Source organism: Pristiophorus japonicus, chromosome 7 (genome assembly GCF_044704955.1).
Source record: "Pristiophorus japonicus isolate sPriJap1 chromosome 7, sPriJap1.hap1, whole genome shotgun sequence".
Classification (NCBI taxonomy): Eukaryota; Metazoa; Chordata; class Chondrichthyes; family Pristiophoridae; genus Pristiophorus; species Pristiophorus japonicus.
Window position 1 is genome coordinate 247801524 of NC_091983.1, and position 23127 is coordinate 247824650.

A 23127-nucleotide genomic window follows, 5' to 3' on the forward strand; every position below is an offset into this window, starting at 1 on the left:
TATATTCAAAAAGGAGTTAGATGAAGTCCTTACTGCTAGGGGGATCAAGGGGTATGGTGAGAAAGCAGGAATGGGGTACTGAAGTTGAATGTTCAGCCATGAACTCATTGAATGGCGGTGCAGGCTAGAAGGGCCGAATGGCCTACTCCTGCACCTATTTTCTATGTTTCTATTCTCCTGGCCCGTCCTCTAGGGGGCACTGCGACAGAGATTAGAGCGAGCCGAAAGGCGACGGGCGGGGCCTTGGCAGTTGATTGACGGGTGGGCGGGGTTTGCGGCCGCAACGGAAGTGATGGCGGTTTGATTGACGGGCGGCGGAGGGGGCGGGCTGAAGCCGCTGGCCCGCCCACTGCAGGGGGAGGCGGTTTGCGGTGAGTTTGATTGGCAGCTTGCGGCCGGCAGTGGGTTTCCGGCGGGCGGGCGGGCGCGAGCTCCAGTGTGAGTGTGCGAGCGCGAGCGCGCGCGGGACACTGAGCCACAACCGTTGGCTGTTTGAAAATATTAAATAAACGAGGGAAAAAAAACAAAAGAAATGGTTTAAAAACAACCCCGGCGGCCGGTCAGTGGCTTTTAAACTTGTCATTTCCTGAGGAAAAGCGGTAGTTTCAGTCTCTTTATTATTTCTTGTCGCAGAGCCGGTTGTTTTGCGGCTCGTGAGAGATACATGTAATATATTTAAATCTCTCCCTCGCTATCTACATTTTTTTTTGGTTTGTTTTATCGGTTCAAGTCTGCGAAGTGAGTGAGGAAGGGGAAAGAATCCAGGAGCGAGGATATTCTCAAACACACACACACACACACCGCGACATAAAAGGATCCAAATAATCACTCCCAACAATGAGGTAAGGAGCTGTTGGTCTTATTTCACATTAAAATGAATAACTTATTCAGGAGGCTGCGGGGAGAGAAATGGAGAGGAGGAGAGGTCGCACCGTGCTGCCTGCCGCTTTTGTTCATTCATGCATGTTGGGTGTTTTCCCCCTTTTGTGTGAGAGAGGGGCCGGGGCTCCGCTCTGCCCCGCCGGCGGTAATGGGGGGGAACAATCCCTCGCAAGATGGAGGGGAGGTGCCGAGCCCCCCGGGGCTTCCCCCTTTCTCCTCCCAACCCCCCTCCCCCGGGGCTTCCTCCCCTCCCCCCGGCTTCTCTTCTCCCCAACCACTTCTTTCCTCCCTCCCTCCCTCCCCTCCCCTCCCTCCCTCCGCCAAGGGCTCTCACCCTCCCCTCCCGGGGCTCTCACCCTCCCCTTCCCGGGGCTCTCACCCTCCCCTTCCCGGGGCTCTCACCCTCCCCTTCCCGGGGCTCTCACCCTCCCCTTCCCGGGGCTCTCGCCCTCTCTCCTCCCGGGGCTCTCACCCTCTCTCCTCCCGGGGCTCTCATCCTCCCCTCCCGGGGCTCTCACCCTCCCCTCCTCTCCTCCTCCGGGGCTCTCACCCTCCCCTCCTCCGGGGCTCTCACCCTCACCCTCCCGGGGCTCTCACCCTCTCCTCCCCGGGGCTCTCACCCTCTCCTCCCCGGGGCTCTCACCCTCTCTCCTCCCGGGGCTCTCATCCTCCCCTCCCGGGGCTCTCACCCTCCCCTCCTCTCCTCCTCCGGGGCTCTCACCCTCCCCTCCTCCGGGGCTCTCACCCTCACCCTCCTCCGGGGCTCTCACCCTCACCCTCCTCCGGGGCTCTCACCCTCACCCTCCCGGGGCTCTCACCCTCCCCTTCCCGGGGCTCTCGCCCTCTCCTCCCCGGGGCTCTCACCCTCTCTCCTCCCGGGGCTCTCACCCCCTCTCCTCCCGGGGCTCTCACCCTCCCCTCCCCTCCCCGGGGCTCTCGCCCTCCCCTCCCCGGGGCACTCACCCTCCCCTCCTCTCCTCCCCGGGGCTCTCGCCCTCTCCTCCCCGGGGCTCTCGCCCTCTCCTCCCCGGGGCTCTCGCCCTCTCCTCCCCGGGGCACTCATCCTCCCCTCCTCCCCTCCCGGGGCTCTCACCCTCTCTCCTCCCGGGGCTCTCACCCTCCCCTCCTCCCGGGGCTCTCACCCCCTCTCCTCCCGGGGCTTTCATCCTCTCCTCCCCGGGGCTCTCACCCTCCCCTCCTCTCCTCCCCGGGGCTCTCACCTTCCCCTCCTCTCCTCCCCGGGGCTCTCGCCCTCTCCTCCCCGGGGCTCTCACCCTCCCTTCCTCTCCTCCCCGGGGCTCTCACCCTCCCTTCCTCTCCTCCCCGGGGCTCTCGCCTCCTCCCCTCCCGGGGCTCTCGCCTCCTCCCCTCCCGGGACACACTCCTTCCCCATCTCCCTTCCCGGGGCCCTCACCCTCTCCCCTGCTACTCTCCCAGTGCAACGTGTGCTAAACCTGTAATCTGGGCTCGCCTTCCATCCGGCTCGATGCGGCGAGCTCGGCTCTGTTGCATTAAATCCAACTTATTCACAGGGCGGGTGTAAAGAGGCAAAAGGTGCCCCCGAGGTTTGGGGTGACGGGGGGTGGGTTAACTGCTTCACCAACTTTGCATTATGTTTGTATTTTGCAAAGGAGGTGGAGGGGGGATGTTCTTGCGAGGTTTTTTTTGTTTTGTAGTAGCGGCCCACCGTTATGTTTTGTTACGGTGAATATAACGGGAAAAGGTTTTAGTGAAGTGTTTTTGGTTTCTTTATGCAACGTTGCGATATTCCGGCCGTTTACTCTTGGTGTTTGGAGGTGTGTGTGTGTTAAAGATAACTACACGAAAGGGCAGACACCAAGTTTACAGGCACTTTTTAAAAGGAATTTGAACCGCTGACTGATCAGAGGGTCTATTTTCATCTTTATCTGGGCTCACTATTTCGAGTTAGTGCTGAATTATAGCCAAGCGTGTTATATATATATATATATATATATATATATATTTTAAAGAACCGTCGATCTGTCCAGTTCCACAGATTTTCTTTCGTCTGTGTAATTTCAAAAAAATAAATGAATTAGTGTAAAAAGTGCAATTGATAAATTTCGATGCTGATATTTTATACCTGAAACATAACTTCACGCAAGTTTCCTTAATACAATCAAGTAAAAGTTGCCAAAGTGTGGAAATGAGCCCCATTCATTCTGGACTAGTTATTGAACTAAAGAGCATAGCTTCAGAAATTGCTGTTGTTTGAATAAGGACACATGTAGGTTAAATTTAGCTTTGTGTGTTTGCATCATCGATATTCCATTTGGAAGAATTGAATTTCCCCGCTATCCTTCAGTTTTGACAAGTAACGTATTTAAATATAAATTTTCATGATCTTCTCCCTTAAAAGACCGAATTCCTACACACAAAATCTGGCAAATTTCAGGAAAACTCTAGCCAAATTTGGCCAAATGTCCGACTCCCCACAGATGTATTTAACTGGTATTTGTTTGCCCTTCTTTCCAATGTGCTTAATAACATAACATACAGAACTGGAAAAGACCATTTCTGTCCACTAAGCAATCCCAACGTTAGCAAACTTCATTCCATATTTACTCTTGTGCATCTCGATAGCCGTGTCTGTCAAAAATGTATCCATTACTCAAATTCTATAACTTTTCTGTGAAAGAGTTCTATATTAACTGTATATTCATCCTTTTCTGTCCAAACTTCAATCCATGCCCCTTGTCCTAGAGCTTGTGTTAATATTGAAGATATGCCTGTGATCTGTGGATTCTGGCAGTCAGCTGATACCATGCTCACTGACTACTCTTCACTTGGGAAAATAGACAACATGTTGGCTGCCGATTTGACCTTGAAGAAACCCACCCGACAATTCTGATTCAGCCCCTTGATTCTGTTCCGTAATTTACAAACTCCAGCTCACTCAAAACTCTGCTGCCTGTGTCCTAACTCGCACTGAATCCTGTTCACTCATCACCCCTGTGCTTGCTGACCTACATTGGCTCCCGTTTGAGCAACGCCTCGATTTTAAAATTTTCTCCTTGTTTTCAAATCTCTTCATAGTCTCGCTCCTCCCTATCTCCATACTCTCCTTTAGTCCTACAACCCTCTGAGATATCTGCGTTTTTCCAATTCTAGCCCCCTTGCGCATCCCTGATTTTAATCGCTGTACCATTGGTGGCCGTGCCTTCAGCTGCCTATGCTCTAAGCTCTGGAATTCCCTCCCTAAACCTCTCTGCCTCTCTACCTCTCCTACTTTCAGACGCTTCTGAAAACCTCCCTCTTTGACCAAGCTTTTGGTCATCTACCTATATATCTCCTCATGTGGCTCGGTGTCAAATTTTGTTTGAATATGCTCTTGTGAAATCCCTTGGGATGTTTCACTACGTTAAAGGTGAGTTGGTGTCAATCACCCTTGTGTTGAGCTTATGGTGACAGCTAGTCTTGGAGTAGGCATTTTTTAGGAGCTTTTTGTCACTTCTTCATGAAGTTCTGCTTCAGTGACAACATGACTTGGGAGTGTTCCTCTTCAGGGTGTCATGTCAGGGACAGTTTTATGTCAAATACCTTCCTCTAATTAGTTCTAAAGGATAAAGTGCTGCATTTGGATGATATTGAGCAACAGCTTGTTTAGTACTCAGTTCTGTGGAATGGAGAACAGCTTGTGTCTAGTTCTATTCAGTTGATGATACACTGTGCTGGGGAGAAGCTGTGGTGCCTGGAGGAGAGGGATAAGTGAATATTGGATGGGGGATTTAGATCTGGCATTTAGTTCCAAGGGCATTGTTAGCAACCTGGGAGCAGGTAATGTTGAGCTGTCATTGGTTATAGGTGTCGTCAGATTGATGAAAGTATAAGATCAGCATTCATCAGAACAAAGACATACTTATCGAATATCTCCCTTTATAGCATTTGCAATTATGGGACAAATCAGAATGTACTTCAGATTTAAATATATAAATTGTGCACATTTTTCTTGAGCTCAATGATGTGAAAGACATTAAATTTTACTGCACAAATCATGTTTGTTTCTCATGTCATTTCAGTTAGCTATAACTTGTGATTTTGCCATTATTTTTGTTCAGTCCCCAGTGCTTCCTTACAGTCTAGTGTAATTGCAGTAGGGAATGAACTGGCGATCCATAATGAACAATGCTGTTAAATAGTTTTAACTATTGGACTGCCAGAAAAATTCTACGCTTCCTAAGGGACAATTTTAAGTAATTTTCAGCTTGCATATTGGCAGTTACTGTAGCGATAAAGTTGTTTAAATTTTAGCAGTAACATTATTGCAATAACTAACCCTCTACAATTGAATTACACATTTGAAAGCTTTGAACATTTCTACTTGTCTGGCTGTCTTTTCCCATCTTTCCTCAGCATTTTCTCACTAATTTTATTTTGACTTACTTTTCTTTATTTGTTGTTTAGAAGAATGAGAGGTGATCTCCTTGAAATATATACAATTCTTAAAAGGGTTTGACAGGGTAGCTGCTGAGAGGCTATTTCTCCTGGCTGATGAGTTTATCGCCAGGTGCCATAGTCTCAGGATAAAGGGTCAGCCATTTTTTTCACTCGGTGGATTGTGAATCTTTGCATCTTAGAGGGATGCTCAGTCGATAAATGTATTCCAGACAGATTGAAAGGTTTTTGGACACTAAGGGAATCTAGGAATATGGGTTAGTGGGGGAAAATGGAGTTGAGGTCCAAGATCAGCCATAATCTTACGGAATGGCGGAGCAGGCTCGAGGGCCCATATAGCCTCCTCCTGTTCCGAATTCTTATGTTATGTTCTTATACAATCGATCAATTGTGCAGTTTTTGATTTAATTGAAAACATACCTGTTTCCTTATTTCACTTTGATCATGCTATAAATCTAAGAGATGTTCTGGCTTTGGTTGCCTGAAAATGTGCGGAGCCATTTTATAGCTAATTGAGACCTGATTAATTTTGTCATATTGTAAATATATCAGATCAAATTGATCTTTTATTTGGATTCCAGGAGCCGGCTTCTAGCTTTTATGCTCTTAAAACTATTTTTTCTTTATGCCAGGCAGAATTTGCTGGTAAAACCAGCTTTGAGCCCCACTTCAGGACTTGGGCACGTAATCTAGGTTGACACTAAAGTGCAGTACTGATGGAGTGCTGCCATTTTTTTGGATGAAATGTTTCTCCAGGTGCATGTGAAAGATCCCATTATATGAAAGAAAAACTTGCATTTATATAGCACCATGACCTCACGACGTCCCAAAATTTTTTACAGCCAATTAAGTAATTTTTGAAGTGTAGTCACTGTTGCAATGATGGAAACACGGCAGCCAATTTGCGCACAGCAAGCTCCCACAAACAGCAATGTAGTAATGGCCAAATAATCTGTTTTTAGTGATGATTGAGGGATAAATTTTGGCCAGGACACCGGGAATAACTCCCTTGCTCTTCGATCGTGTGATGGGATCTTTTACATCCACCTTGGAGAACAGACTGGTGCCTCGGCTTAATGTTTTATCTGAAAGACGGCGCCTCCAACAGTGCAGAACTCCCTCAGTACTGCCTCAGTACTGCACTGGACTGTCAGTCTAGATTTTTGTGCTCAAGTCTCTGGAGTGGGACTTGAATCTACAACCTTCTGATTTAGAGGCGAGAGAGCTGACACTAGGTCAAGATAAGCAGAGACTTTGTGTGCCTAATATTTATTTATTCACCCACATCAGAAACAGATCAACTGGTCATCATCACCCAAACAATTGTAGATGCTGGAAATAATCCACTGGTCAGTAGCATCTGTGAAGAAAACGTGTTAACATTTCTGGTGTGAACCTTTCATCAAAACAAAGGGTCCATAATGTATCCATTTCTCTCTACAGGTGAAGCTTCTGTTGAGTGTTAACTGATCATCTCATTTATTTGTGGGACTGTGCTTTGTGCAGTTTGGCTGCTTTGTTTGCCTGCATAAGTGATTGCACTTCAAAAACAATTATTTATTTGTGAAGTGCTTTGAAGCATCCCAAGGACGCTATATAAATGCAAGATTATTTCTTTACAACCTGTGGACAGTCTATGGGAACTGGATCTACCAGGATAATACAGAAGCTGGTGAACAGATAATGGCTCCTGGAATCCAAATTAGAAGGCTAATATAAAAGCTGCTTTTAATACAGTTTTCTCACGTGAAATGGAGGAACCCTAACGTTTGACACTCAATTCCCAGGCAGTGAGGTGCATTTTTGCCTTGTGGTATACAGATACTGAGGGGACAGATATTTGCTACCATTAGTGCTGTTTGAAGTGGCTGATGGGTAAGGTGTAGTCCATCTGATCACAACTGTTCAGTGATTATTGGCATGTTGGGTGGTTCACTACACTGTAGTAAAATATTAAGATATGGATTCCTGATGTCTGTGCTGTTCAGGGAAGGTGATATTGAACAAAGGTACATGCTTCTGGCTTTCATGGCATTTGCAACAATCTGTTCACACTTCTCAGCTGGAGAATTCTGTGTGGAATGAGATCTGAGCAGGTGAGTTGGAATATCTGAGGTTGGGATTTGAACTGGACTCTGGTTCGTTGTATAATATGTGGGCTGTCGCACATGTCTATTCAAACTAATTTCAGTTTCCAATATAGTTTCGAATTGGAATTCAGTGTAACTTATTGTCCTAATTAGCCATGAGTTGCTGACTGTTGGAAATCTGAAAATATTTTGAATGGAATGTGGTCGCTGTCAGAAAATGTTAGGGGAGGGAGGAGCAATGTCACATTTTTGTTTCTAATCATTGCATGCAAGTGCTTCAATGATGTAATTCATTAATATTTGTCTGTAGGATTGTAAACCAGTTTAGAAAATCATTGTTGTCAAAAATAATTTTGACAATTTGTATCTTTACTTAAGGAAAAATCATACTTAAGCCAGTGCACTTTAATATTGGGCCAATGCTGTTAGTGCACTGTTAATTTATCGCTACCGTAACCAGTAAGGGCAAAAACTATTACTGGATTGTCATTTCTCCACCCTGCCCCAACAGTTGAAGTGGGCATAGTCTGAAAATTGTACATTACTGAGATCTGTTTTGCAAAGTGTTCAGCTAAAGTTGTGCCCTACTGCAAAGGAGGGAAATTGTGTCACTCTGTTGTGCTTCTGTGCTCCTTTTCTGATGATGTATCAATTTCCAAAGCCTCGACATAAATGGTCTGATTTCCATTGTTTGAGATGCCGTCTTTTGGATAAGATGTTGCACCTAAGCCCTGTCTGTCCTCGAGTGGCACTATTTGAAGAAGAGCAGGGAAACGTTATCTGGTGATTTATCTCGTCTGTGGGACCTTGCTGTGTGCAAATTGCCTGCATCATCATCATAGGCAGTCCCTCTGAATCGAGGAAGACTTGCTTCCACTCTTAACATGAGTTCTTAGGTGGCTTACAGTTCAATACGAGAACCACAGTCCCTGTCACAGGTGGGACAGATAGTCGTTGAGGGAAGGATGGGTGGGACTGGTTTGCCGCACGCTTGATTTCTGCATGCTCTCGGTGACGAGACTCGAGGTGCTCAGCGCCCTCCCGGATGCACTTCCTCCACTTAGGGTGGTCTTTGGCAAGGGACTCCCAGGTGTCAGTGGGAATGTTGCACTTTATCAGGGAGGCTTTGAGGGTGTCCTTGTAATGTTTCCGCTGCCCACCTTTGGCTCGTTTGCTGTGAAGGAGCTCCGAGCAGAGCGCTTGCTTTGGGAGCCTTGTGTCTGGCATGCGAACTATGTGGCCTGCCCAGCAGAGCTGATCAAGTGTGGTCAAGATCCACGCGTGGCCCTGGACAATGTGGACCACTTCCCATATCTCGGGGGGCCTCCCATCAACAAGAGCAGGCATTGACGACGAGATCCAACACTGCCTCCAGTGCGCCAGTGCAGCCTTCGGCCGCCTGAAGAAAAGTGTGTTTGAAGACCAGGCCCTCAAAACTGCCACCAAGCTCATGGTCTACAGGGCTGTAGTAATACTCGCCCTCCTGTATGGTTCAGAGACATGGACCATATACAGTAGACACCAAGTTGCTGGAGGAATACCACCAACGATGTCGCCGCAAGATTCTACAAATCCCCTGGGAGGACAGACGCACCGTTAGCGTCCTCGACCAGGCCACCATCCCCAGCATTGAAGCACTGACGACAAAGCACTTCTCTTGTTGATTGGGAGCAACAAAAACAATTCATCTTCAAATAATAAGGGAAGCTGCTCAGTTGGTTAAAAAGGATGTAGCTGTGACATGCAGATTAAAGGTTCCCCCTTTGAATGCTAAGTTATCTAATCTCCATCAAGGTCGTAGTAAGGTGTACTACCGTTCCAGCAGGTTAGGGGGGGGGGAATCATCCACAGCTATTAATTGAGTGTTCTCCAGTGATTCCTTGAGTGAGAACAAGAACTTGCATTTTTATTATGTCTTTCATGATCTCAGGATGTCCTAAAGTGTTTTCCAGCCAACAAAGTACATTTTAAATTGTCGTCACTGGAATCTAGGGAATGTGCTTGGCGGCCAATTTGCACGCAGCCAAGTCCCACAGACAATGAGATAAATGATCTGTTTTAGTGATGAGGGATAAATATTGGCCAAGGCAACGGAAGAAATCCTCTAAACCTCCTTGAATAGTGCCATGGGATTATTTTTTTAATGTACATTGAGAAAATGCGCAGCGACGTGGTTTAATGTTTCATCCGAAAGATGGTATCTCCAACAATGCAGCATTCCCTCAGTGCTGCACTGAAGTAAGTGTCTGCCAAGATTATGTGCTCGTCTCGAGTGGGGCTTGACCTTCTGACTTGGACACAAATGTGCTACCAGTGAGCAAATGCTGACATCTAAAGTACACGTAGATGTGAAGTTATGATTTTTAAGATACTGAGTTGCGATAGTGATTTAGAAACATAGAAAATAGGTGCAGGAGTAGGCCATTCTGCCCTTCGAGCCTGCACCGCCATTCAATGAGTTCATGGCTGAACATGCAACTTAGTACCCCATTCCTGCTTTCTCGCCATACCCCTTGATCCCCCGAGTAGTAAGGACTACATCGAACTTCTTTTTGAATATATTTAGTGAATTGGCCTCAACAACTTTCTGTAGTAGAGAATTCCACAGGTTCACCACTCTCTGGGTGAAGAAGTTTCTCCTCATCCCCAGCAGAGGATAGGGAATTTGAGGATGATGAACCCAGATTACTTGAATGCAACTTTGTCAGGTCAAGACAGATTGGCTGGGGGTGGGGGTGGTTGAGGGAAGAAGGGAGGAAAGAAAACTGTTTTTGGAATGGATTAAAATACCCTCTTTGAGTAAAACTTGTTGAAACTTCCATTTAAGGAAAAGTTTCATAGGTGGGAATGAAGGAAAGAGTTAAAATGATATTACTTTGCAGCAAATGTTTGTCTCCGCGTAGCAGTGAAACTATGTGCAGAGCGCCTGTGGTTATTAAAGCATGACTTAAAACCTGGGTATTTATAGTCTGAAAGCTATTTTATGTGAAATATTAGAAGTTGATGTGGTAACTGTTTCATCTCCCATTTTAAGCAGTGGATTCCAACCCTTTCCCTAATAAGGAGAAAGCCAATGTGCAAACCACATTAGGACTGAGTAATTGGTAAAATGAGGCACAGTATAACATTGAGTTACTGTTGGCCAAGAAACTCCTCAGACAGTTTTGTGGGGGAAAAGAGTAGGGAATTAGATGACCTGGCTTCAGTTTGTCATTGTAAATGGGAAAAATTGAGAAGTTAGGGAAAATTCAAAATTACCTCTCTGGTCTGAAACCTAAGGTAATTTAGATGAGCAACAATGTAGATAAAGGTGGAAACATTTATTTTTTTTTGAAATTTGAGTAAATTATTTTCTTTCCAAAATCTCTGAAGCCAAGTCAGAATTGAAGTAAAATTTCTGAAGCCAAGTCAGAATTGAAGTAAAATTTCAGTCAACCTTTTTAGTAATTTCACTATGCCCATGATGGCTTTTTATTAATAAATTGGAGTGGAACTTGGTTTTCCACAACTTGTAGAGAAGAGTTTAAACCTGTTCCTGGTTTATTACAGGTTTACTATAGCAGTAAACATGTTCTCCTATTGGAGCAGAGAATGCAACTTTCATTGTCATTAACCTGTTTCAAGAAAGCATCAGGTCTTTGATCCTGATCAGCTGTTTGGAGGTTTGAGAGAACTTCGCAGAGTGAGTCCCTCGATGGCTGAGTTTATCCAGTCAGTAATTGAGTCATACCGGCCAGGAAGGTTTGATAGAATCTCTAGTCTGAGTTTGCTGACTTCACCTGGGGTGCTGCAGTTTGCATGTCTTTTGGTTGGTGAGAGGAAAGTAGCTGGCTTGCTGTTCATGATTACTATTTGGTAACTCTTGTTGGAAGTGTGTACATGTGGACAAGACCAGCTTTTGGTGATGCCCTCTGCAGGCAAATAGGCTTGGCAACACTCGCTGTCGAGGCTGAAAACATGAACATTGATCACTTGAGCAAGGAACTGGTGTCATTGGCATCAGTCATAAACTCGCAAAGAGTCAATTAATGTCTTTGGATAGGAGAAAAAAGGCACGTGGAATCATAGAATGATGATGATCATCATAGGCGGTGCCTCGAACAAGGATGTCCTGCTTCCACACCAAAAAGAATGAGTTCACAGATGTTTCAATGAAGGACCCGATATTCTAGTCCTGAACTCGAGGGATGGAAGATCCCTGTGCATGGAATTTTTTAACGTGTGGTGACCACATCAGCCACCACACGGGCTTGACAGAGGTAGGCCTTTATCCAGTGGCAAGGGTAAACCCGGACGACTGGAGAAGTGCGCACATATCGCAGTGTGGGCTGGTCCGTGCTGCTGCTGAGCCCTGTACCCTCATTTGCCGCTCCTCCGCCGCGATCTCTCGCCGCTCCTCCTCCGCACCTGCCTACGCTCAACGGCGACCTGGGCTTTGATGACGTCACCCAGTCGCCCACCTCGAAGTTGTTGCACACTTGGAACGGCTTGTGCTGGAAGTTGTCGTGGCATGCTCCAGCTCTTTATACTCTTGACCTGCAGTGCTGAGGGAGTGCTGCTCTGGCGGAGGTGCCGTCTTGCAGATGAGGCGTTAACCTGAGGCAGGTGGCTCACAGTGCAGAAGGAAGTCATTCAGCCCATTGTGTCTGTGCTGGCTCTTTGAAAGAGCTATCCAATTCGTCTGACTCACCTGCCATTCCCCATAACCCTGAAAGTTTCTCCTTTTCAAAAACAAAGTTCACTGAGAAGTGTCCTTGTACAGAGGTCTTTTTCATATCCATACACTCTCGCAAGATGTGACTTACAGATTTGAAGACGTGCCATTATTTGTGTAGTTACAACGTTTCAGCTTTTCCTGCTCTCTCTATTTTGAATCATCTTTACTTTTCTTAGCTGATGTTATTTGTCTAAGACCGGAAGGGATAAAACATGTTTGAAAAATCATTTCCTCTAAACAGGGAAAATATTGTCCCCGCCCCCCCCCCCCCCCCACCCCCCAAAAGTAGTATCTGTACTCTCTTTTAGCACTCATCATTGATGAGATCCTAAAGTAATATCTCTCCCTGCTAGACTACTCCAATGACATCTCGAGTGCCTCAAGATGGCTCCTGTACAGACAAGTGATGTAACTTCAAACCATGTGAACTGTCTAACCAGAGAGCTTAGGTTATTTGCTGCGTATGCAGGTTTCTCAGCATTGGCAGGTTGGTTTAAAATCTAATTTCCTGCTGTTTTATTATGGAACCATTCAGGAATATTCTTAGTCAGTTGCATCGTTGTGGCATCCAGGCAGGGATGGAGGTGATGCTATTTTTGGAAGTCAACATTTTTAGACCATTATTTTTCTTCTGTAAAAGGGGGCACTTTAAACAATCTGTAATTGTCCCTGGACTTTAAAAAAAAATTTCATCTGCAAAATCCTTCAATGAAACATTTGTGCAGGATAACTAAGTGCTGAAGCATTGAATAAGTGCTTTAAATCATCAACTAATTGACCTTGTGCAACAGAGCATGTCTGTTTGAAGGAAGTACTTTAAATTAGTTGTAGAAGGTAATAATCTTTGATATTCAATTGACCTCACCCCAGCAAATGAATAGTCATGTTTATCCATTTCTTTGGAATAAAGAGTGAAACGCAGATGCATTTCTTGGTTTCTGTTTCCTATTCCTCCTCCCCTCTTTACAGTCAACTGTGACTCAGTGGGGAGACTCTTGCCTCTTGAGTCAGAAGGTTGTGGGTTCAAGTTGCACTCCAGAGACTTCAGCACAATAATCTAGGCCGACACCCTAGTGCAGTGCTGAGGGAGTGTTGCTCTGTCGGAGGTGCCGTCTTGCAGATGAGATACTAACCTGAGGCGCCCCGTCTGCATTCTCAGATGAACATAAAAAAATCCCATGGCACTATTTCGAAGAAGAGGGGAGTTATCCCTGGTGTCCTGGCCAATACATATCCCTCAATCAACATAACAAAAACAGATTATCTCGTCATTATTACATTGCTGTTTGTGGGAGCTTGCTGTGTGCAAATTGGCTGCTGCGTTTCCTACATTACAACAGTGACGACACTCCAAAAATACTTAATTGGCTGTAAAGTGCTTTGAGATGTCCGATGGTCGTGAAACACACTATATAAATGCAAATCGTTTCTTTCTCTTGCATGCTCGCACTCCTCCATGACTGTCTGTTGCCCTCAGCAGGGGCACATAGCGAGGCTGTGAGGTCGTGAGGCTCACATTGCGTACTATGAATTCCACGTAGCGAGGTCCTGTGGGCAGGAGGATAGTAGGAGTATGTTTGTGTGTTTGTGTGTGTGTGTGTGTGTGTGTGTGTGTGTGTGTGTGTGTGTCTCTCTGGGTTGGCACATGCAGCGGAGCCTTGGTCTCCAGTCATCTTGGATCCCCTTGCCACTGGACCAAGCCCTTTTTCCGTCAAGCCCATGTGGTGGCTGGTGTGCAACGACCACCCCACATTAAAAGAATTCACGCACGGGCATAGAAACATAGAAAAACATAGAAAATAGGTGCAGGAGCAGGCCATTCAGCCCTTCTAACCTGCACCGCCATTCAATGAGTTCATGGCTGAACATGAAACTTCAGTACCCCCTTCCTGCTTTCTCGCCATAACCCTTGATCCCCCGAGTAGTAAGGACTTCATCTAACTCCCTTTTGAATATATTTAGTGAATTGGCCTCAACTACTTTCTGTGGTAGAGAATTCCACAGGTTCACCACTCTCTGGGTGAAGAAGTTTCTCCTCATCTCGGTCCTAAATGGCGTACCCCTTATCCTCAGACTGTGACCCCTGGTTCTGGACTTCCCCAACATTGGGAACATTCTTTCTGCATCTAACCTGTCTAAACCCGTCAGAATTTTAAACGTTTCTATGAGGTCCCCTCTCATTCTTCTGAACTCCAGTGAATACAATCCCAATTGATCCAATCTTTCTTGATAGGTCAGTCCCGCCATCCCGGGAATCAGTCTGGTGAACCTTCGCTGCACTCCCTCAATAGCAAGAATGTCCTTCCTCAAGTTAGGAGACCAAAACTGTACACAATACTCCAGGTGTGGCCTCACCAAGGCCCTGTACAACTGTAGCAACACCTCCCTGCCCCTGTATTCAAATCCCCTCGCTATGAAGGCCAACATGCCATTTGCTTTCTTAACCGCCTGCTGTACCTGCATGCCAACCTTCAACGACTGATGTACCATGACACCCAGGTCTCGTTGCACCTTCCCTTTTCCTAATCTGTCACCATTCAGATAATAGTCTGTCTCTCTGTTTTTACCACCAAAGTGGATAACCTCACATTTATCCACATTATACTTCATCTGCCATGCATTTGCCCACTCACCTAACCTATCCAAGTCACTCTGCAGCCTAATAGCATCCTCCTCGCAGCTCACACTGCCACCCAACTTAGTATCATCCGCAAATTTGGAGATACTGCATTTAATCCCCTCGTCTAAATCATTAATGTACAATGTAAACAGCTGGGGCCCCAGCACAGAACCTTGCGGCACTCCACTAGTCACTGCCTGCCATTCTGAAAAGTACCCGTTTACTCCTACTCTTTGCTTCCTGTCTGACAACCAGTTCTCAATCCACGTCAGCACACTACCCCCAATCCCATGTGCTTTAACTTTGCACATTAATCTCTTGTGTGGGACCTTGTCGAAAGCCTTCTGAAAGTCCAAATATACCACATCAACTGGTTCTCCCTTGTCCACTTTACTGGAAACATCCTCAAAAAATTCCAGAAGATTTGTCAAGCATGATTTCCCTTTCACAAATCCATGCTGACTTGGACCTATCATGTCACCATTTTCCAGATGCACTGCTATGACATCCTTAATAATTGATTCCATCACTTTACCCACTACTGAGGTCAGGCTGACCGGTCTATAATTCCCTGTTTTCTCTCTCCCTCCTTTTTTAAAAAGTGGGGTTACATTGGCTACCCTCCACTCCATAGGAACTGATCCAGAGTCAATGGAATGTTGGAAAATGACTGTCAATGCATCCGCTATTTCCAAGGCCACCTCCTTAAGTACTCTAGGATGCAGTCCATCAGGCCCTGGGGATTTATCGGCCTTCAATCCCATCAATTTCCCCAACACAATTTCCCGACTAATAAAGATTTCCCTCAGTTCCTCTTCCTTACTAGACCCTCTGACCCCTTTTATATCCGGAAGGTTGTTTGTATCCTCCTTAGTGAATACCGAACCAAAGTACTTGTTCAATTGATCCGCCATTTCTTTGCTCCCCGTTATGACTTCCCCTGATTCTGACTGCAGGGGACCTACGTTTGTCTTCACCAACCTTTTTCTCTTTACATACCTATAGAAACTTTTGCAATCCGCCTTAATGTTCCCTGCAAGCTTCTTCTCGTACTCCATTTTCCCTGTCCTAATCAAACCCTTTGTCCTCCTCTGCTGAGTTCTAAATTTCTCCCAGTCCCCAGTCTTCCACCGTTGAAAGTGAGTTCATCGGTCACCTGAGGGACTGCCTATGATGATGACAATTCATTTGTAGAGATATCCTAGCTGAGTATGAGTCTCTCTTCACCTTGGTATTCTCTAACTCAAGTACTGCTACCCCAGCTGAGATCAACTTGGCACAAATCTATATTGCAGATATAGATACTTTACCTTTTAAGCTGTCGGGTCCTCATTACCCCTACCTGCAACTCAAGGGTGTAGATGGCTGACACTGGTAATGGTGCTCCACAGATGGCCAGCAGGAACTGTGTATGTACGTGTGTGTACATGTAACTTTCAGCCTGTGTAGTAAAACTTGTCAGGGACCTGATTATGTATTGTGACAAAGCAAATGAGCTACATTGGTTTATTTCCACATAGAAACATAGAAAATAGGTGCAGGAGTAGGCCATTCGGCCCTTCGAGCCTGTACCACCATTCAATAAGATCATGGCTGATCATTCCCTCAGAACCCCTTTCCTGCTTTCTCTCCATACCCCTTGATCCCTTTAGCCGTAAGGGCCCTATCTAACTCCCTCTTGAATATATCCAATGAACTGGCATCAACAACTCTCTGCGGCAGGGAATTCCACAGGTTACAACTATCTGAGTGAAGAAGTTTCTCCTCATCTCAGTCCTAAATGGCCGATCCTTTATCCTAAGACTGTGTCCCCTGGTTCTGGACATCTCCAACATCGGGAACATTCTACCCGCATCTAACCTATCCAGTCCCGTCAGAATCTTATATGTTTCTATGAGATCCCCTCATCCTTCCAAACGCCAACTCCAATGTAAAAAGGCCCAGTTGATCCAGGTAGGCATTGATCGGGAGGGCTTTGGGTTTCTCGAAAATAGCAAACTTTCCCAAGGTGCAGGGAGCAATAGACTGTACGCACATCATCCTGAGAGCACCTTTACAGGGTGCGGAGGTGTTTCAGAACCAAAAGGGATTCCACTCCCTGAATGTGCAGCTCGTTGTCGACCACAACCAAATAATCATGGCAGTAAATGCTAATTTTCCAGGCAGCATCCATGAGAGCACTGTCTCTGACCTGTTTAACAGCCAACCACAAGGTCACGGTTGGATGCTGGAGGATAAAGGATATGGCCTTGTCAGCTGGCTCATGACCCCCCTGCGTAATCCCCAGTTAGAAGCCGAAAAGAGTTACAACGAAACATAGAAACATAGAAAATAGGTGCAGGAGCAGGCCATTCAGCCCTTCTAACCTTCACCGCCATTCAATGAGTTCATGGCTGAACATGAAACTTCAGTACCCCCTTCCTGCTTTCTCGCCATAACCCTTGATCCCCCGAGTAGTAAGGACTTCATCTAACTCCCTTTTGAATATATTTAGTGAATTGGCCTCAACTACTTTCTGTGGTAGAGAATTCCACAGGTTCACCACTCTCTGGGTGAAGAAGTTTCTCCTCATCTCGGTCCTAAATGGCTTACCCCTTATCCTCAGACTGTGACCCCTGGTTCTGGACTTCCCCAACATTGGGAACATTCTTTCTGCATCTAACCTGTCTAAACCCGTCAGAATTTTAAACGTTTCTATGAGGTCCCCTCTCATTCTTCTGAACTCCAGTGAATACAAGCCCAGTTGATCCATTCTTTCTTGATAGGTAAGTCCCACCATCCCGGGAATCAGTCTGGTGAATCTTCGCTGCACTCCCTCAATAGCAAGAACGTCCTTCCTCAAGTTAGGAGACCAAAACTGTACACAATACTCCAGGTGTGGCCTCACCAAGGCCCTGCACAACTGTAGCAACACCTCCCTGCCCCTGTACTCAAATCCCCTCGCTATGAAGGCCAACATGCCATTTGCTTTCTTAACCGCCTGCTGTACCTGCATGCCAACCTTCAATGACTGATGTACCATGACACCCAGGTCTCGCTGCACCTTCCCCCTTCCTAATCTGTCACCATTCAGATAATAGTCTGTCTCTCTGTTTTTACCACCAAAGTGGATAACCTCACATTTATCCACATTATACTTCATCTGCCACGCATTTGCCCACTCACCTAACCTATCCAAGTCACTCTGCAGCCTCATAGCATCCTCCTTGCAGCTCACACTGCCACCCAACTTAGTGTCATCCGCAAATTTGGAGATACTACATTTAATCCCCTCGTCTAAATCATTAATGTACAATGTAAACAGCTGGGGCCCCAGCACAGAACCTTGCGGTACCCCACTAGTCACTGCCTGCCATTCTGAAAAGTACCCATTTACTCCTGCTCTTTGCTTCCTGTCTGCCAACCAGTTCTCAATCCACGTCAGCACACTACCCCCAATCCCATGTGCTTTAACTTTGCACATTAATCTCCTGTGTGGGACCTTGTCGAAAGCCTTCTGAAAGTCCAAATATACCACATCAACTGGTTCTCCTTTGTCCACTTTAATGGAAACATCCTCAAAAAATTCCAGAAGATTTGTCAAGCATGATCTCCCTTTCACAAATCCATGCTGACTTGGACCTATCATGTCACCATTTTCCAAATGCGCTGCTATGACATCCTTAATAATTGATTCCATCATTTTACCCACTACTGAGGTCAGTCTGACCGGTCTATAATTCCCTGCTTTCTCTCTCCCTCCTTTTTTAAAAAGTGGGGTTACATTGGCTACCCTCCACTCGATAGGAACTGATCCAGAGTCAATGGAATGTTGGAAAATGACTGTCAATGCATCCGCTATTTCCAAGGCCACCTCCTTAAGTACTCTGGGATGCAGTCCATCAGGCCCTGGGGATTTATCGGCCTTCAATCCCATCAATTTCCCCAACACAATTTCCCGACTAATAAAGATTTCCCTCAGTTCCTCCTCCTTACTAGACCCTCTGACCCCTTTTATATCCGGAAGGTTGTTTGTGTCCTCCTTAGTGAATACTGAACCATAGTACTTGTTCAATTGGTCTGCCATTTCTTTGTTCCCCGTTATGACTTCCCCTGATTCTGACTGCAGGAGACCTACGTTTGTCTTTACTAACCTTTTTCTCTTTACATACCTATAGAAACTTTTGCAATCTGCCTTAATGTTCCCTGCAAGCTTCTTCTCGTACTCCATTTTCCCTGCCCTAATCAAACCCTTTGTCCTCCTCTGCTGAGTTCTAAATTTCTCCCAGTCCCCAGGTTCGCTGCTATTTCTGGCCAATTTGTATGCCACTTCCTTGGCTTTAATACTATCCCTGATTTCCCTAGATAGCCACGGTTGAGCCACCTTCCCTTTTTTATTTTTACGCCAGACAGGAATGTACAATTGTTGTAATTCATCCATGCGGTCTCTAAATGTCTGCCATTGCCCATCCACAGTCAACCCCTTAAGTATCATTCGCCAATCTATCTTGGCCAATTCACGCCTCATACCTTCAAAGTTACCCTTCTTTAAGTTCTGGACCATGGTCTCTGAATTAACTGTTTCATTCTCCATCCTAATGCAGAATTCCACCATATTATGGTCACTCTTCCCCAAGGGGCCTTGCACAATGAGATTGTTAATTAATCCTCTCTCATTACACAACACCCAGTCTAAGATGGCCTCCCCCATAGTTGGTTCCTCGACATATTGGTCTAGAAAACCATCCCTTATGCACTCCAGGAAATCCTCCTCCACCGTATTGCTTCTAGTTTGACTAGCCCAATCTATGTGCATATTAAAGTCACCCATTATAACTGCTGCACATTTATTGCATGCACTCCTAATTTCCTGTTTGATGCCCTCCCCAACATCACTACTACTGTTTGGAGGTCTGTACACAACTCCCACTAATGTTTTTTGCCCTTTAGTGTTCTGCAGCTCTACCCATATAGATTCCACATCATCCAAGCTAATGTCTTTCCTAACTATTGCATTAATCTCTTTAACCAGCAATGCTACCCCACCTCCTTTTCCTTTTATTCTATCCTTCCTGAATGTTGAATACCCCTGGATGTTGAGTTCCCAGCCCTGATCATCCTGGAGCCACGTCTCCGTAATCCCAATCACATCATATTTGTTGATATCTATTTGCACACTTAATTCATCCACCTTATTGCGGATACTCCTTGCATTAAGACACAAAGTCTTCAGGCTTGCTTTTTTAACACCCTTTGTCCTTTTAGAATTTTGCTGTACAGTGGCCCTTTTTGTTCTTTGCCTTGGGTTTCTCTGCCCTCCACTTTTCCTCATCTCCTTTCTGTCTTTTGCTTTTACCTCATTTTTGTCTCCCTCTGTCTCCCTGCATAGGTTCCCATCCCCCTGCAATATTAGTTTAACTCCTCCCCAACAGCACTAGCAAACACTCCCCCTAGGACATTGGTTCCGGTTCTGGCCAGGTGCAGACTGTCCGGTTTGTACTGGTCCCACCTCCCCCAGAACCGGTTCCAATGCCCCAGGAATTTGAATCCCTCCCTGCAGCACCACTGCTCAAGCCACGTATTCATCTGCGCTATCCTGCATTCTTACTCTGACTAGCACGTGGCACTGGTAGCAATCCCGAGATTACTACTTTTGAGGTCCTACTTTTTAATTTAGCTCCTAGCTCCTTAAATTCGTTTCGTAGGACCTCATCCCTTTTTTTTTTTTACCTATGTCGTTGGTACCAATGTGCACCACGACAACTGGCTGTTCTCCCTCCCATTTCAGAATGTCCTGCACCTGCTCCGAGACATCCTTGACCTTTGCACCAGGGAGGCAACATACCATCCTGGAGTCTCGGTTGCGGCCGCAGACACGCCTATCTATTCCCCTCACCATCGAATCCCCTATCACTATCGCGCTTCCAATCTTTTTCCTGCCCTTCTGTGCAGCAGAGCCAGCCACAGTGCCATGAACTTGGCTGCTGCTGCCCTCCCCTGATGAGTCATCCCCCCCCCAACAGTACTCAAAGCAGTGTATCTGTTTTGCAGGGGGATGACCACAGGGGACCCCTGCACTATCTTTCTTGCACTGCTCTTCCTGCTGGTCTTCCATTCCCTATCTGGCTGTGGACCCTTCACCTGCGGTAAGACCAACTCACTACACGTGATACTCACGTCATTCTCAGCATCGTGGATGCTCCAGAGTGAATCCACCCTCAGCTCCAATTCCGCAACGCGGACCATCAAGAGCTCGAGGCGGATACACTTCCCCCACACGTAGCGCCCAGGGACACCAGAAGTGTCCCCGAGTTCCCACATGGTACAGGAGGAGCATAATCACGTGACCGAGCTCTCCTGCCATGTCTTAACCCTTAGATACCCTTAAATTGGTAGTAACAATGCTAAAGTTCACTTACTGATATAAAAAATAAAAAGAAAAGCTACTCGCCAATCACTAGCCAATCACTTACCCCATTGGCTGTGACGTCACTTTTTGATTCCCTTCTACTTCTATTTTGCTTTCTCTCCCGCTGTAGCTGCACCGGTACGCCTTTTATAGGCCGCTCCCCTCTCACCAACTGCCGCTGGCTCTCGATCTCCCGCTGGGCTTTTGATAGGTCGCTCCCCTCTCTCCAACTGCCGCTGGCTCTCGATTTCCCGATCGTCACTCACGACCCAGTCAAGACATGGTCTACTCATGACAATGGCAGGTGACTTTGTACTGTATCGTAAATTGTGCTGATGGCTTTCTTCCAGGGCTCTGGCAGTACTGTTGCTGAGCTAATGATCAGGTGTTTTGGAGCAGCTCGGTATTACTGGCCAGCCTGGATGGTCGTATCTTTTCAGGAAATTCATCAGTTCAAAGATTTTTTTCCTCGTCTCCATAATGGAATTGTGCAAATATTGCCTTTATACTCATTGCTCGTTTTGGAGCTACTGACTTTGCATTTTTTTAATGAAGAGCAAGGAATTGGGTTGTGCTTTATTGTATCTCTGTACTGATTGGTTAAGGAATGTCTTGGATGTAGTGTATGTGGATTTTCAGAAGGAATTTGAAAAGATGTTTGAGACTTTTTGGAAAAAATTAAGGCATATAGTACAGGAGGAAATGCAACAAGATGGATAGAAAGTTGATAAAGGAAAAGAAGAATGAGGGTAAATTGGTACTTCTCAGATTGGAGCAGTGTTGGAAATGGTGTACTCCGGGTCAGTACTGAGTCCACTTTTATTCTTGGTTTATATACAAGTGAATTGAATTTGGGTATAGGGAACACGAGCTTAATTTAATAACTAAACCAAAATTTGGGTTTTGCAAATAGTGAGAAGGACTGTTTAAAGAAAAAATGAGATGGGTTAACAAAATGGGCAGACAGGTGGTGGATGCAATTTAATGCGGATGTAGATATTATAAGAACATAACATAAAAAATAGGAGCAGGTGTAGGCCATACGGCCCCTCGAACCTGCTGCACCATTTAATACAAGCATGGCTGATCTGATCATGAACTGGGTTCACTTCCCCGCCCACTCCCATAACCCCTTATCCCCTTATCGTTTAAGAAACTGTCTATTTCTGTCTTAAATTTATTCAATGTCCCAGGTTCCACAGCTCTCTGAGGCAGCCAATTCCACAGATTCACAACCCTCAGAAGAAATTTTTCCTCATCTCAGATTTAAATGGACGGCCCCTTATTCTAAGATCATGCCCTCTAGTTCTAGTCTCCCCCATCAGTGGAAACATCCTCTCTGCATCCACCTTGTCAAGCCCCCTCATAATCTTATACGTTTTGATAAGATTACCCCTCATTCTTCTGAATTCCAATGAGTAGAGGCCCAACCTACTCAACCTTTCCTCGTAAATCAACCTCCCATCTCCAGAATCAACCTAGTGAACCTTCTTTGAACTGCCTCCAAAGCAAGTATATCCTTCGTAAATATGGAAACCAAAACTGCACGCAGTTTTCCAGGTGTGGCCTCACCAATACTTTATATAGCTGGAGCAAGACTTCCCTGCTTTTATACTCCATCCCCTTTGCAATAAAGGCCAAGATTCCATTGGCCTTCCTGATCACTTGCTGTACCTGTATACTATCCTTTTGTGTTTCATGCAGAAGTATCCCCAGGTCCTGCTGTATTGCAGCACTTTTCAATCTTTCTCCATTTAAATAATAACTTGCTCTTTGACAGAAAAAAATCAAAGCTCATGCATGACCTCACACTTTCCAACATTATACTCCATCTGCCAAATTTTTGTCCACTCACTTAGCCTGTATCTCCTTTTGCAGATTTTTTGTGTCCTCCTTACATATTGCTTTTCCTCTCATCTTTGTATCATCAGCAAACCTGGCTATGTTACACTCAGTCCCTTCTTCCAAGTCATTAATATAGATTATATTGGAGCAAAAGTGAGGAATAACAATT

General features: G+C 45.7%; 1 protein-coding gene across 7 annotated transcripts in view; it reads left to right on the forward strand.

Moving 5' to 3' along the window:
• The first annotated feature begins 400 nt into the window (after window positions 1-400).
• Window positions 401-23127, forward strand: part of enah (ENAH actin regulator) — a 582073-nt gene continuing 559346 nt past the window's right edge. For 5 of the 7 annotated variants that reach the window (XM_070885879.1, XM_070885882.1, XM_070885886.1 and 2 more), the window contains exon 1: window positions 453-842. Coding sequence is in view for 1 of the 7 variants with exons in the window: in XM_070885884.1 (XP_070741985.1) it covers window positions 838-842 (5 nt within the window). In the remaining 6 variants the exon portion in view is untranslated. The other 2 variants (XM_070885881.1, XM_070885880.1) reach the window with 2 other exon arrangements.